At 35.1% G+C, this 14957-nt stretch overlaps 1 protein-coding gene across 6 annotated transcripts in view; it reads right to left on the bottom strand.

Moving 5' to 3' along the window:
• LOC132101327 (liprin-beta-2-like) overlaps positions 1-13617 on the bottom strand; it is a 52449-nt gene extending 38832 nt beyond the window's left edge. For 2 of the 6 annotated variants that reach the window (XM_059506201.1, XM_059506200.1), the window contains exons 1-5: positions 13378-13615; positions 8524-8610; positions 7559-7672; positions 5614-5745; positions 110-265 (exon numbers count right to left, since the gene is read on the bottom strand). In XM_059506201.1, coding sequence (XP_059362184.1) covers positions 110-265; positions 5614-5745; positions 7559-7672; positions 8524-8610; positions 13378-13425 — 537 coding nt within the window. In that variant the 5' untranslated portion in view covers positions 13426-13615. Of the gene's footprint in view, positions 1-109; positions 266-5613; positions 5746-7558; positions 7673-8523; positions 8611-13377 lie in introns of all 6 variants that reach the window. The other 4 variants (XM_059506203.1, XM_059506205.1, XM_059506199.1 and 1 more) reach the window with 3 other exon arrangements.
• Positions 13618-14957: the final 1340 nt, after the last annotated feature.

The raw sequence follows: 14957 nt of genomic DNA, 5'->3' as shown, positions 1-14957 counted from the left end.
TTGCAAATTACAGACTATGCCCTTAAACCTGTCAGATCAAAGGGATGCCTGCAATTTTGTTTATTCTACAGTTCTACAGTGTTTAAATGTGTCCAGGTCTCAGACCCACCGCTGGCTTTGACTCAGTCAGAGAGGCATGTGCTGGCTCACTGCCACAACTTTCCCCTGGGACCATCTCCGCTGGTTTCTCTTGGATCTTACTAGAGATCTCCTGCCGAATCCTACACATCTGCTCCTGAAGCTCGCTAATCAGATTCACTACACTCTGTCAGAAAGGAATAGCAATAGGGAAGAATGGATAAAAGAAGGTAAGATAAAGTGGAAAGAATGGATTATGGGAAGCAGACATGCAGTGATTTCCTCCTGTCTGTGTTCTTTGGGTTGCTTCAATAGTTAGATTATTAAATCACATGTCTCCTTTGTGATTTCTAACCTCTGATATATCCTTTCCTCTTGTGCTTTTTTCTTCCCAACCATTATCGCATGGTAACATAATGTAATATGAATAATAATTATCAGTCAGTGTCATTACACATAAACACAGTTTAGTGCCACTACAAACAACAGATTCATAGTTTAAATATAAGCGTTATATATTTAGCTGAATTTAACTTTTACGTACAGTCACTGGAAGTTCTTTCTCTGGACTGATTGTCTGCATGAGGTGTCAATTTATTACATCATCCAATTATGTACATTATGTGTACAAATTAGCGATTGGAAAGGTTAACCTGCATGTTTTTGTGTTAGATTAAGGCCCAATCCCAATTCTACCCCTTAGCCCTTCCCCTTTCCCCTACCCCTCCATTTCGCGTGTTCACGTGAAGGGTGTAGGGGTGCCTCGATTCTCTTTTGGTTGGAGGGGAAGGGGTAAGGGGAAGGGCCAGATAGCCCTTCAAACAAAGTTTTTTCGGGACCACACTTCAAACGAAGGGGTGTGAATTATCTCGGCAACATGGCTGCTACAACGAACAAAAAGACACATAAATTTAAGCTTTTTTTTTTGCATAAATAAAGATTTTAACGAAAAGTAATCATTTGTTTTATGTTATATTCAATTGTGAGTTCATATTAACGGTCATGTTACTCAAAGAAATGTTTGCAAAAAAATGCTAATATTTGCTAACGTCATATCATTACAGACTGCATGATAGTGCCACAGCATATGTCTGATTAGGGCGATAACTGCCGTAGACTAATCCCCCTAATAATTAGAAATCACTAAACCATTTTCTCAAATATTGCCTATTAGAGAGAGAGAGAGAGAGAGAGAGAGAGAGAGAGAGAGAGAGAGAGAGAGATGGAGAGAGAGATTGAGGGAGGGAGGTTATTATTTTTGTATTTAAACTGTATTTAATAAAAGTCGTGGGGCAGCATTGACAAGTTTATTTTCTCCTGGATGTGTGAGCTGCGCGATTTCTGATATGTGTGTGTGTGTCAGTAAGTAGCGCATTAATACAGAATGATAATTAAAGGCTCTAATGCACACCAGCACACCAGTATATGTGTGTATTGTAAGCGCTAGACGACGAATGATGGCGTGTGATGTCATGTTAGTGGTGTCCCAATCCTTAGGGGAATATTTTCTCCCCTACCCCTTGACACTCTGTTACAAGGGACAAGGGGAAGGGGTATGCGGAGGGGTAGGGGAAGGGAAAGGGGTATACAATAGAATTGGGATTGGGCTTAACTCTTCAAACAATCGAAGAAACTCAAACATACTAGTTTGAAAGAATATAAAAATGTTACATAAATGTTTCTAAATGTCCCATTAAAAACATAAATGAACACTTTAGTTTAGGGACCAATTCTCACTATTAACTAGTTGCTTAATAGCATGCAGCATACTAGCATACTGGCTGTTTAATAGTATTTATAAAGCAGATACTGTATTAATGCCTTATTCTGCATTACCATATTTTCGCTCCATTAATCATACTCTAACCTGAACTTAACAACTACCTTGCTAACTATTAATTAGAAAAAAAAAATAGGAGTTTATTAAGGCAAAGGTCATAGTTCTGTAGTTACTTAAGAGTGAGAATTTATCCTAAAACTAAAAAAATACAAATAAAATAAAAAACTTGTGCTATGTCATTTTATACACTACAAATGTAGTATTTTTTGTTTGTTTGTTTGTTTTAACAAGGTGAGTACTCAATAACCAAAACTAAAAGTTATGCATGATCTTGAGAGCATGCTATTTCTTACAAATTAGTGTTTCTTAGGACACTCTGTTGGTTTAATACAATGGAACATTTCAAGATCATTCGTAAACCGTAAACGTCAAGATCATTTAATTGCCTTTTAAACAAACCGCAATGAGAAAACATGCTGTCTGATCCTATCAGCCTGGGCTTTCTGAAATATTCTTTTACACAAGTAAATATCTCAATGACCTATTTCACACAACCCAAGGTCTCAAATATAAGAGCTTTTGTTAAAGAGCCAAGTAACTAAATTAGTTTTCCAGGATATACTGTATGGGTAATCATGATTTGAACACAAACCAGTTTCCAATGTGGTGTTTGAAATAACTTCATCGTCTGGGTACTAATCTTTAAAAACATATCAAGTTAACTCACAATTTAATGCATAAAGCTGTCATTAGCTGAGGAACTTGGCTTTCCTGTGTGAACCATAAAGGCTCAACCTATAATAACCACTAAAATTTTAATATGTCAGCCACCAAATGTTGTGAGAAAAACAACTGTAACTTTCAAAAGCAAAGACAGCCATGAAGTTTATAAAAAAAAAGATAATAATAATAATAACCTGTCAAACACAAACTCCAGTAGCATCTTTTACAGCAAAGGAGCCTGTGTTCTAATAAAAGTAAAAAAAAACATGTACTGTGTCCAGCACGTGGATGAAAGAACTTTCATGTGAGATGCCATGTGACACCAACAGCACGGTAAACTAGATGCCAAACTGGCCTAACTATAGCAGGTAGAAAGCCAGGATCTCGTGAGGGAGGGTAGAGAGAGTGAGAGAGAGAGAGGGAGAATGGAATGCCACTGGAATGCTCACGGGTGGATTGGTGCCATTCTTTAACTTTGTAAAGCCCAGCAGTTGTTAGATATCACGCTGAGGTCATTCTTAACACTCTATCCCTGCTAAAAACACTCTGGCTGTTTGTCATTTAGACTAGACTGCTCAAGACCATTAAAGTGAAATTTGTTCTGTTTGTATTGCATGAGGCCTGTAATGGTTAAATGAAAGGTACACAGCCACATAAACATACACAGCTTATGCCAGCCCATCATAATGTCAGAGGAAAGGTCTGTCCCACAGTTGTTACTCTGAACAGAGTAATTACATGAAAATAGAACATTGCAAATTAAAAGACACAAATTATTTGATGTAAGTCAAAACAGAAGCTTTAAAGTCAACTTTCTGCGGTGTATATATATATATATATATATATATATATATATATATATATATATATATATATATATTAGTGGTGGGCATAGATACATTTTTTTTAATCTAGATTAATCTCACTGTGATCTTGAAATTAATCTAGATTTAAAATGGCTCATTTGAATTCTGCTGAAGGCATTCAGAATATGTATGCTACCCAAATAAAATATTGACAAAAAGTAAGTCTTTGAGAAGGGGTTTATCAAACTAGGTGGTGCATTAGACCAGGGGCTCATCGCCTGTTTCCAAAATGCATCACAAACGGCTTGAGAAAGCGGTAAACTAATTCCACATTGCACAGGTGCAAACAACCTTATGTCTGTTTCACACATAATCCGTCTGCAGTGCGTATGCATTGCATATTTTTTTACGCACCCATGTTAACAGATTCCAGTTGCGTTCCAGTAGCGGTGCGTCTGCAGTTGCAGCGATCGTTTACGTACCGAGTAGCGGACTGCAAGCGCGTCCTGTGTGAAAGCACAACGAGTCCGTGCTGCACCACATAAGTAACACACACGGACTGCATACGCACTGCAGACGGATTTTGTGTGAAACAGGCGTGAGTCTTGTTGAGGTTTCCATTGGGAAGCTTCTTTTAAAAAACAAAATCCCTGAAGCAAACCCGGCGGCTTCAGCTGCATCCATGTTAGCACGCCACGTTTGATGTGGTAATTTTACAGTAGGCATACACACAGGTGCGAAGACTCGTTCTCGCCCCCTACAGTGCAATTCGGCTAAGTATACATCCGCGCTAAAATATCAAGGTGAAAGTCATCATAGCTTGCATAGTATAGACCCAGCTCCCAACCCAACTTTGAGACTAGATATTTTTTTTATCGCCTGATATGAGTCACCCGTTAACGCAGCACGTTAACGCAGATAACGGCCCACCACTAATATATATATATATATATATATATATTAGAGATATGCCGGTATCTAATTTTCCTGTTCCGGTTAATTGATAATGCTTTTATCACGGTATACGGTATAATCACGGTATTGAATTTTTTTTTTTTTTTAAGTGGTCATAATACAGTATAGCAGGTTAAATAACTTTTTTTCCTATAACAAAAATAACTAAACATTTAAAACAAAGCAATACAGAAAAATATATAAAAGTTAAATGTTTTACACATTAAAGTGCAAAAGAACTATAAAAACAGATAGGTATCACTTTACAGTAAGACCTCATTAGTTAACCTTAGTTAATGCCTTAACATTCAAGGCAAGGCAAGTTTATTTTATAACACATTTTGTACACAATGGTAATTCAAAAAGAAAGAAATTAAAAAAAAGTCATGAAGAAAAATAATCACAAAAATAAAAAGCAATTTATGAACTTGAAAATGAAAATGATTAAAAAATTGACTTAAAATGAATTTAAGACAGTTTAAAAATAGAAAACGATTTTACATAAAATACAGTGCAATACATAAAATATAGTGTAATCAGTTCGGACATCGCATAGTGCTCATTCAATAAATGCACAGCTAAACAATGAGCAATTGCTACATTTCCTACAGATGTTATTAATACAAGTTAATTAAAAAATACAAGTCTTAGTTCATGTTAGCTCATTAAATAACACAGTTGCAACTCGGAGTCTGACTGACACACACACACGAGCACCCAGCACTGCACACACACACACAGATCGCTGGGAGAGGCTGTTTATCATCAGATCGCGTAAATCAGTGGAAAATGAATAGAAATTACGATTCTGTCTGAAGAAATATGAAGTAAACATCAGTAAATATATCCAAAAAATCTCCGCAGATATGCATCTTTGGTCTATAAATCCTTATTGGCGCTGTTCAGTGAGTCTATGTGAACACAAATAAACCGTGGCTGATGTGACTGAATATGAATGAGTGGTGAATTTCTATTCAAAATGTGGCATAATATGGATTTATTATTTTGCACTCCTGACACAAATTACTAAATAACTGTCACTGCAACAATGTTTTATTAAAATATTGGTCAAATATCGAAGCTAGAGTCTTTAAACTTTCAATTGATGCACAGTTTGTCCAGATCAAGTAAGAGAGTGATGTTTAACGTGCTGTGAAAGTGAAACAATAATAAACTGGGGCCGTCGGCGATGTTTGCACATAAAGGGGTTAATGGACTTTGGGTGCAATCAGAATCTGTTGAGTTTTATCTTAGATGTTCTAAGAGTTTTACCTCAGCTTTATGTTGTCTCTCAGCACTCTTGATGTGTTTTTCTTCCATCGTCCCCAGCTTCAGTTTTAGACAGGACACTTCCTCCATCAACCCCAGCTTTTGTGACTCTAGAGAAATCCTGTTCAGAAGCTCCTATGAGAGTCCACACACAAATGTAAACACACACACACAAATGAACTGCACTCTTAAGGAGGCACAAAGTCCGTTCACAATCTCTGTACTTTGCTGTCCCACAATGGCTAAATATACACAGGTTATGAGGGCTATATTTACCCACTTCTCTCGCAGGGACTGACACATGAGAGAGAGCATGAGACCGATCTAGCCTGTAGCATAGATTTGGTGTGGTTTCACATGTACTAATCAGTTTGGAGTTTGCTGTGTTAACTGAGATTGCGGGGTCTGATACACTGATTATGTGTGATTAGTGAGGTTTTGATGTTGGCCATTTGTATGCCTATGGATAGTATTGTTTGCAAACCTTCAACATTTTAACCATACCATTTGTGGTAATAAACTGAGTCCTTTTCTCTCTTTCTTTGAATCCTTTAAGTTACCTGTGAAGGGAACTAGGTGTATGTTAATAAAGTGTAGTTTCATAATGTTCCATCAGCATAGCAGTGATATGAAAACCCATGTTTCTGAATGAAGTGATGCCATGTAGATGGAAAAGAGAAGTGGTCCAAGAACTGAGCCCTTAGTCACCCCAGTAGCTAGATGTTGCGACTTGGACACCTTACTTCACACTACAGAAGCCCCCACCCCCCCAAAAAAAATTCTAAATGTCAGTAGCTTGTGCTGAAGAGTTTTAGCTGTCTTTATCCAAGACAGCATATGGAAAATATTAGTCCCATGTCACTGGAATAGGATTTGCCTTTTGAAGGCCAAAACCTCAGTGACCACAGACACATGCCCTGAAAAGCTTCCCATCTGAAGACTGGAGATTTAATCAACCAAAGAGCTTTCAAAACAAAGGCAAGTTAAACAGAAATATGCAATTAGCCTGTGAGGAAAATTAGATTTACCATCAGTGGAATGTGAATTTTGTCCTTGAAAAATGGAATGATAAGTACAGGTGTCTTACCATGCCTTGAAAGATATTATCTTCATAAATGGTCCTAATGTTTCTAGCAGGTCTACTAAAACGTCAAAGCTTCAAGACCACTTTGCTTCTTTCACTTAGTTTCATACGCCACTTTTTTTTTTTTAATGGACACATCCTTGTCTGGAATACAACCACTACTTAAATATTTGAGTTGTCAAAGGTAATGTGATGACCAATCACCTGGAATACCAACAAAGAATTGCCACACAGATGCCAAAGTTGCTTTTCAAGTAAATCAGGTGGAGGTATTTTTTATTTATTTTTTTCTGTTGATGTGAGCTGTTTCCATAGAGTATAGCTATTAGATTCCTTTAAAATAATAGCTGTTTAAAGTCTTAAACTAGAGGAACCAAATTTTTATATTTTCTGAATCACAAATGTACAAGTCTCTACAGTATTCAGATCTATAGATATGGCTCAGTTCTCTGAAAATAGGATCACTGTCAAAAAAGTGACAAGTCAACTATGAAACCTACTCCCTTCAGAAACCCAAACTCTTTAATGCATGACAGCTCATTTACACACCCACTAAGCATATTAAGAATCCAGGCCTTCCCAGTCAGTGTGAAGCAATGTATGCTGGATAAAAAGCAGATAACGAATTATGTAAATTTGTAAATATTTTAGTGCTCTTTAAATTTTGCGCAACACATCAGCATTGGTTGCTTTTTGAATCTGAGACACAGTCTAATCCATACTTTGCAAAGAGGATGGATTTACAATAACTCTTCAGTGTTTGAATAAATTCTAATACAAATATGAAAATGAAATTAATTTCAATATATATATATATATTTTTTTTTTTTTTTTTTTTTTTTTTTTAAGAAATATTACTATTACCTGTTGAAGCATCTCCTCAGTGGAGTTGAGCTTGTGCTGATATTCCCCAAGAGAATTCTCCAGGTCTCTGATCTTCTCTCCCTGAGCCTCCACTTGATCTGTCAACACACTCACCTGAGGAACAGGTTTAAATTAAGTTTAATTTGAGGTACACCATCTTTGTCCATTGTCCTTCTAAATTTGCTCACTGGTCTGAGAGTAAATTATAAACTACTGACAGTCTAATCACACTTATTATTCTATTCTGAATTAGACTGAATATACATATACTAGTGTTGTCAAACAATTAATGTTAACAATCATGATTAAATGCATCCAACACATATATTGGATATATATATATATATATATATATATATATATATATATATATATATATATATATATATATATATATATATTTTATATACATAAGAATATAAATATACAAATGTAGATACATGTAAATATTTTTTAAATATATACTGTATGTGTGTGTGTGTATTTATATCTACATGATAAATATACATAGTACATATACATATGTTATGTACACAAAAACTTTTACTTTGGATGCAATTAATCACGATTAATCATTTGACAGCACTAACATATACATAATCATTAGGTTATTCAGAGTTTCAAACAAATTAAAGGAATATTCTCATCAACCCAAGCGATCAGGAAGCACCCACGTGTACTTACTGTCAAAAAGCCAACAAGCCAGAACAAGACTAATCCGTAAAGCCCTGTCTGTTCCCATGAAACACCACAATTGTACTGGTTTGGCTAGAAACACTTTATGGTTTTCTTCAATTATTTTAAGCTATAACTGAAAGGTTTTCACAAAAGTTCCTCATAAAACTGACATTTATTAAACTAATGTTACATTTTGTATGCTGTCAATGTTATTCCTTTTCAAACATGATTACATGAATATCATAAAACACTGATGTTTAAACTATTTATTGAACAAATTGTTTTACCTGTAACACAAGAGACTCTTTATCTCCTTCTAGACGAGACAGTCGCTCCTGGTAGCTCTCACCATTGCCTGAGCCTTGCACATTGTCCTGTGATTCACAGGTAGTTAGAGTTATGTTTACGATCAACAGAGAAGAAAATGAAACACTATAAATCATGAAACATAAAGCCCACATCTACTGTTACATATGCATACAGCAACCGGCTGTTGATAGTTTCTCAATACCCTGTATGGTTCTATTTCTATTGAATATGTCACAGCTCTTTGGCAAAATTTTACTATACCCAGCCCACGTAGGGTTTTAGAGAGGAATTTCTTAAGAGGTTTATTTTGATAATAAGGTTTTGGTACACAATCTCCATGCATTAAAGCTCAAGGACAAGGTGGAATATGTCAGTGATGTATAAAATATTCAATTTACAAACAAGATTTGCATCTGAATACCTGCTCTATAAAACAATGTAAAAGTCTGAGAAAACTTCAAATAACAATAATTATTGTTTTGATGTTTAATCAAATGTTGTTCACATGTTCACAGGCATATACAAATGTTTTTAACACAATGTGTGTCTGCATAAAGATGAAGCAGCATTTATATGTATATATATATATATATATATATATATATATATATATATATATATATATATATATATATATATATATATATATATATATATATATATATACATATATATAGTCTGAGAAAACTTCAAATAACAATAATTATTGTTTTGATGTTTAATCAAATGTTGTACACATGTTCACAGGCATATACAAATGTTTTTAACACAATGTGAAACATATGTATATATATCTAAATAGATTTTTGCATTAGTGTAAATGCAGCCTGTTAAAGCTGCTACTGTCTATGATCTCATTAATAATAATCAAATGGCAATAATACTGAGAAAAAAAAAGAAAAACCCATAACTAAGCCTATTGTTTGTAAACTTTTGGATACTTAAAGGACACTTTTTTTAAATAAGTAATTGCTTTTAAAAGTAGTCTGCTTATTTAACAAAAAAATAAAGTAAATTAAACTTGATTAAAAAAAAACGTATATGAAAAGGTATGGAATACTGAGAATGTGACGCATCATAATGAGTTGATAATGATAGTCATAACTGAACTGAATCATGAAAACAAGTTAATATTTACACCCCTACTTTTTAAGATGGCAGTGCTGACATACAGAGATTTCAACTAAAAACAAAAAGCATAGAAGCTGCAATTTTGTTAAAATGTAGTTGTTAAGATGTATTTGCAATGAAGAAGAATTAATTAAAAAGCTGTTTACATAAGGGTGGCTTATGTGTTCTTTATATTGAACCTGGAAGTCCACATCCCTGCATAATTTACCTCTATTCCTTATCATTCTAGCCTGGCTGCAATGTCCTGCTTATCTTTGAAAGCCTCTTGGGTTACGAATGTAACCTTGGTTCCCTAAAAATGGGAACGAGACACTGCATCTTTCCATGACATCCCTACAGGTGCTCCCAAGAGTATAAGAGGGTGCATGAACGTACATCATCAATTTATTTGTCTAAATAAAACATTGCCGGCAGGCCCGAAGCATGGCATCCCCTTCTCGTGGGCCAACTGCTAGACACCACCTATCGAGAATACTGGCCCAGAGAGAACTTTTCTAGTTCCCTTAGCCTACCACTACCTGAAGCGAGCAAACATATAATCTAAAAAAACTGTACCCATATGGAACCACAGTGGATTAACAGGTTTACTGCCTAAACATAATGGGAAAATCACATTCACCAGGTCCTTGTATGCAAGGCTGGAAAAGCTCACTTGCAAACATCCATGCCTTATTTGGCCATATCCATCTCGATATTGCCAGCAAATATGCTATCTGCTGGATCAGAAGACTCAAGAGATGCCTCTCCAGGATCCTCAAATGGGAGACAGAACCACAAGAGAGACATACCTCTCTCGATTTCCTCTGTCAACTCGACCTGCAGCCCCTACAAGATGAGTATATGCTATGTCTCGGCCATAGAGGGTCCAAAGCCAGGGGGGCAGACACCTTTACCACATCTCTCTAGAAAACAGAAACAAATGCTAACTTCAAATGGGAGCTTCTTCATTAGCTCTCTCAAGAATTGAACATGCATGCTATCTCATCATGGAGAACACGCTTCCTATAATGGTTGGTTGAGAGTTCCACAATAATCATACACTGCTACGTAACAAAAGGCTCTCGAAGACAAAAAAGCTGGCATTCTTTACAGGCTATAGGACTGGGCAAAAAAGCAAAAAAAAAAAAAAACACCACAAAGTAATGTTCAATATCAATCAGTATCAGTAATTATTGAAAAATTATAATAACCTTTTTTTTTTAAAAGACCAGTATGTGTATATATCGATCGCACAGATTTCTTTTGAAAACATCAAAATTTCACCATCGAGTTAGGCTCATAAACTATAACTCTTTCAAAAAGAGCTAGAAACCTTGGAGTTGTAATATATAATAAGCTGAATTTCTACATAAAACACAACTCCTTGTTCAAGCTCTTGTTAATCCAAAATACAGCTGGAAGATTTATATTTAATTAGCCGAAAAGAACACACGTCACACATCTTTTCATCAATTTGCACTGGCTACCAGTTTTTTTCCTAAAAAAACACCACTAGGTCTGCATCCCTTTACCTAAATTCATGACTTCGGAGTTATGTACACGTTAGAAGCTTGCGTTCTGTAAGTTAACAATGCATTATAGTGCCACTTCAAAGAAGCACTTAGACATCTTCAAGAAACAACTAAAAACACATATTTTCCATCTTTATTTGACCCTCTAACTCTAGCAATTTCTATTGTATTGTAATTATACTTTATCTATTTATCATCGTTTTTACATAAAAAAACTAGCTTTCTCTCTCTCTCTCTCTCTCTCTCTCTCTTTCTATATATATATATATATATATATATATATATATATATATATATAAATTCTATTATATCTACTTGTTTTTCTTTGTGTGTGTGTGTGTGTGTATATTTGCTTCTATTGTCCTCATTTGTAAGTTGTTTTGGATAAAAGTGTCTGCTGAATGACTAAATCTAAATGTAAATATGAGACGCAGTGGAATGGAATAATGCTGCATTCATGCTATCTTGCAATTACCGTAATTCCGAAATGACGTGACGTTTTACTCGGTGCTGCCCATGTTCTCAGACTCAGAGGTAGCACCTACTGTAAGTGGTACCTAAATTAATATGGCGGCAGTAAGGTGGTATAGCTGTCTCTGGTCCAACTCTCCAAACATTCCGATCTTACAATTTGTAATTACGAGTTCAGGAGCACTTGATGGCTTTGGTGTTGATAGTGTTGCCATAGAAAAGCATAATTCTGCTCCGAGTAAAATCTCACGTCATCTCAGAATTAAGGTAATTATGACATGGCATGAACACAGCATAATTCCCCCACAATTTATTGAGAAATGTTTTCTAAAAGTTGAATCTGTTTTAACTTTATATGGTTATCTATACATCTCCTCTGCGAGATAAGAATGGAACAGTCATATTTGTCAGTCTCGAAAATGCACAGAACATGTTCTGTTTGAATGGCTTGGTTTCCATTTAAACCTAACCAAAATTTTTGAATGAAAAATGCAATAAGCACTAAAAAGCAGTGGCGCATCTCATAGGTTCAACTTGATAGGCTAACAAAAACAATAAAATGCAACAATGATATTTATATCATTAACTCGTCTTGTGCATCACTGATAGGTCTCTCTAAAATTCAAATGCACCGTTTTTGTCTTTGAATCTGATTTTTATTATTATTATTTTAATTTAATATATATTTTTTATTTTAAATCAAATTATAATTTTTTTAATTCGACTTATATTCCATTTTTATTCACAATCTCAACGCAGGCATGCACAACACTCATTTGAATATGTTTGTGTCTTCTAATGTCACATCTTTTTGGTGGTCAGCTTGTCGCTCAAAGCATCCACCTATATCGAGCCCTATACCAAATTTGTTTCTATCCTTATCGATGGAGGTGTACCATCCATAAATACGATAACTTTTTATCACCCATCCTTAGCAGGTTACCATTTATTCTCTTGTTGTGTTTATACACAAGCTTCAGACACCAGCCATGATTAGGGCATTCTCCTTATAGTGTCTCATTAGATGTAGTGTAGAAGTTCCCATTCCAAAGGGAACCATGTTATATGAACTTCTGTCTACGAAACAATTGAATACAATTGATATCACACTATCACGTGTGCTGTTATACAGAATATACACAGCTGTAACTACATGAGGCATTTTATATATTTGTTAATTTCATGGCATCTTAGCATACAACATATGCTTTAGGATAACCCCACAGAATGCTGCACAGTATCTTATGAAAAGCAGGTTGCATACTTAAAAATAAATAAAAATAAAAATAATAATAATAATCACTGAACACATATTGAATATCACCTGCATTTCACAATAGGTATTATTGAACAGATTCACCAAGAAGTAACTGCACCCACAGATTCAGTTGACTACCACAATGTGGCAAACTTTAATGGGACTGTGAACATGTACACTACACATCTGGATACACAATATGTATACTAAATTTATATCTAATAGAAGTACTGCTGCCATAACCAACAATTAAATAAACCATAAAAAGGCTTTTGCATGTACCTATTTGCATCTCCACATGGTGCTTAACCCATTAATCCTAGAAACCACCCACTCATGAACAAATTATTAAGTTGTTCTTCAAGTATTGCAATATTAAGCATTTAGATGAACATGAATGGCAAAAAAAAAAAAAAAAAAAAAAAAAAACAGTGCAAAAGTAAAGAAAAGGCCATGCTTACCTTCTTAAGCCATGCAAAATGTTTGTAAAAATCAACGTCCCATTCCATTTTGCAGGGCCATTATAGGATCCTTAAGTCTCATAGCATTATAACTATCTCTCTTTCTTTCTTTTCACCCTTCATGTAAAGACTGTAGGTTCTTTCTCTTCTTTTTTGTCTTTACTCTAAGTTTAGCCTTTGGTTTAGGTTCCTAAGCATCTGGTTTGGAGAAGCGGTCTGTAATATCAGGCTTCACTCCTGCCAGCTGCCCTCGTTTTCTTTTTACTTTTTCCCTCCTCCCTTTTCTCCTTTACTCTCCTCCTCCACGTTTTTTTTTTTTTGTTTGTTTGCTCATTTGCCAAACCATTTTTTATTCTTGTTTCAAAACTTTTACCTCCTCCTCAGACTCAACACTCATATAGTTTGCCAGATTGTGGGCACACAAGAGGATCATTCACTGACAATGGAAGGTGACAACAGTTTATCATTTAAACATGCCTCTGAGCTTTTTAGATGGAAGCGTATGCTTTTTAGGATATAATCTCTGAGCCAGTCCTTTTGCTATCCATGGCTGTTGTGTTTTCCACCAACTGGCAACCTGGCGTGTCAAAATACTATTGGGTAAATTGGCAATGGGCGGAATCATACAGACCAAAACAAAAACAAACAATCTGACATGAGTGCATATTCAAAACAGAATAACTGGCAGTAGTTAAAACTGGCTTTTTTCTCTCTCTCTCTCTCTCTCTCTGAAAAGCAAGTATGTTAACAAAGCATGTTTCTTAAATATCTGGTTGAATATATGCTTTAGTACTATCAATTATTTTCACATGGCACCTTTTAAGCTCCACTGTGGTTTTGCTTTTTCATTTTTTTTTTCTACTCACTGGCGAAATAAACCTTACTCAAAGGGATCCAGGCTAAAACAACAACTCATCACTGGCATATTCTAGACTGAAGAACCTCAAATGAAGGAATGTTAAGTGATGCAAATAGCAAAGCATCTCAGTGGTGTCATTCTAATTATCAGAATGGTGCTCGGCAAATTAAATTATCCACCTTTTCTTCACATAAAAATGGGCGCAGCCTTTTGTAAACTTTATGGGTATTTATTTTGGTCTCATTTGCTTACAGCTATTTTTAGCTGTACAAAACAATTTGTTTTGCTTCGTCTTACTATATTATTTTAGTGTATTATATTAATTATGAACACACTGGTTTGTTATCCAAACAGATTTACCGTTTGCAGCATGTTGTTATTTTTCTGGTCATTTCTCTATAGCGGACATTGAACTGGATGTGTTGCCAATAGGCTTACTTCCACATTTAGGAATAAGGTGGATAAAACCAACTTGTGCAAAAACAAACTGTTGTGCAAAAAAAAATATGTAACAATAATAATTATTACATTCATTAGAATGTCACTAATAAAATACCACTAAACTGTACTGTGACAGTTATGCTCTGTAAATAGCAAAATGTCACTTTGGCAAGGACTAAGTGTTTAAAATAAAATAGAATTAAAAAAAGTTCTCACTGAAATCTCTGATTTCCTGTCAAGCCACAGCAGCAGAGAGTGAGCTGTGGCAGAGGGCATTTGT

This window comes from Carassius carassius, chromosome 23 (genome assembly GCF_963082965.1).
Source record: "Carassius carassius chromosome 23, fCarCar2.1, whole genome shotgun sequence".
NCBI lineage: Eukaryota > Metazoa > Chordata > Actinopteri > Cypriniformes > Cyprinidae > Carassius > Carassius carassius.
The sequence above is the reverse complement of the archived record's forward strand: the minus strand, read 5'-3'. Positions and strand labels throughout refer to the sequence as shown.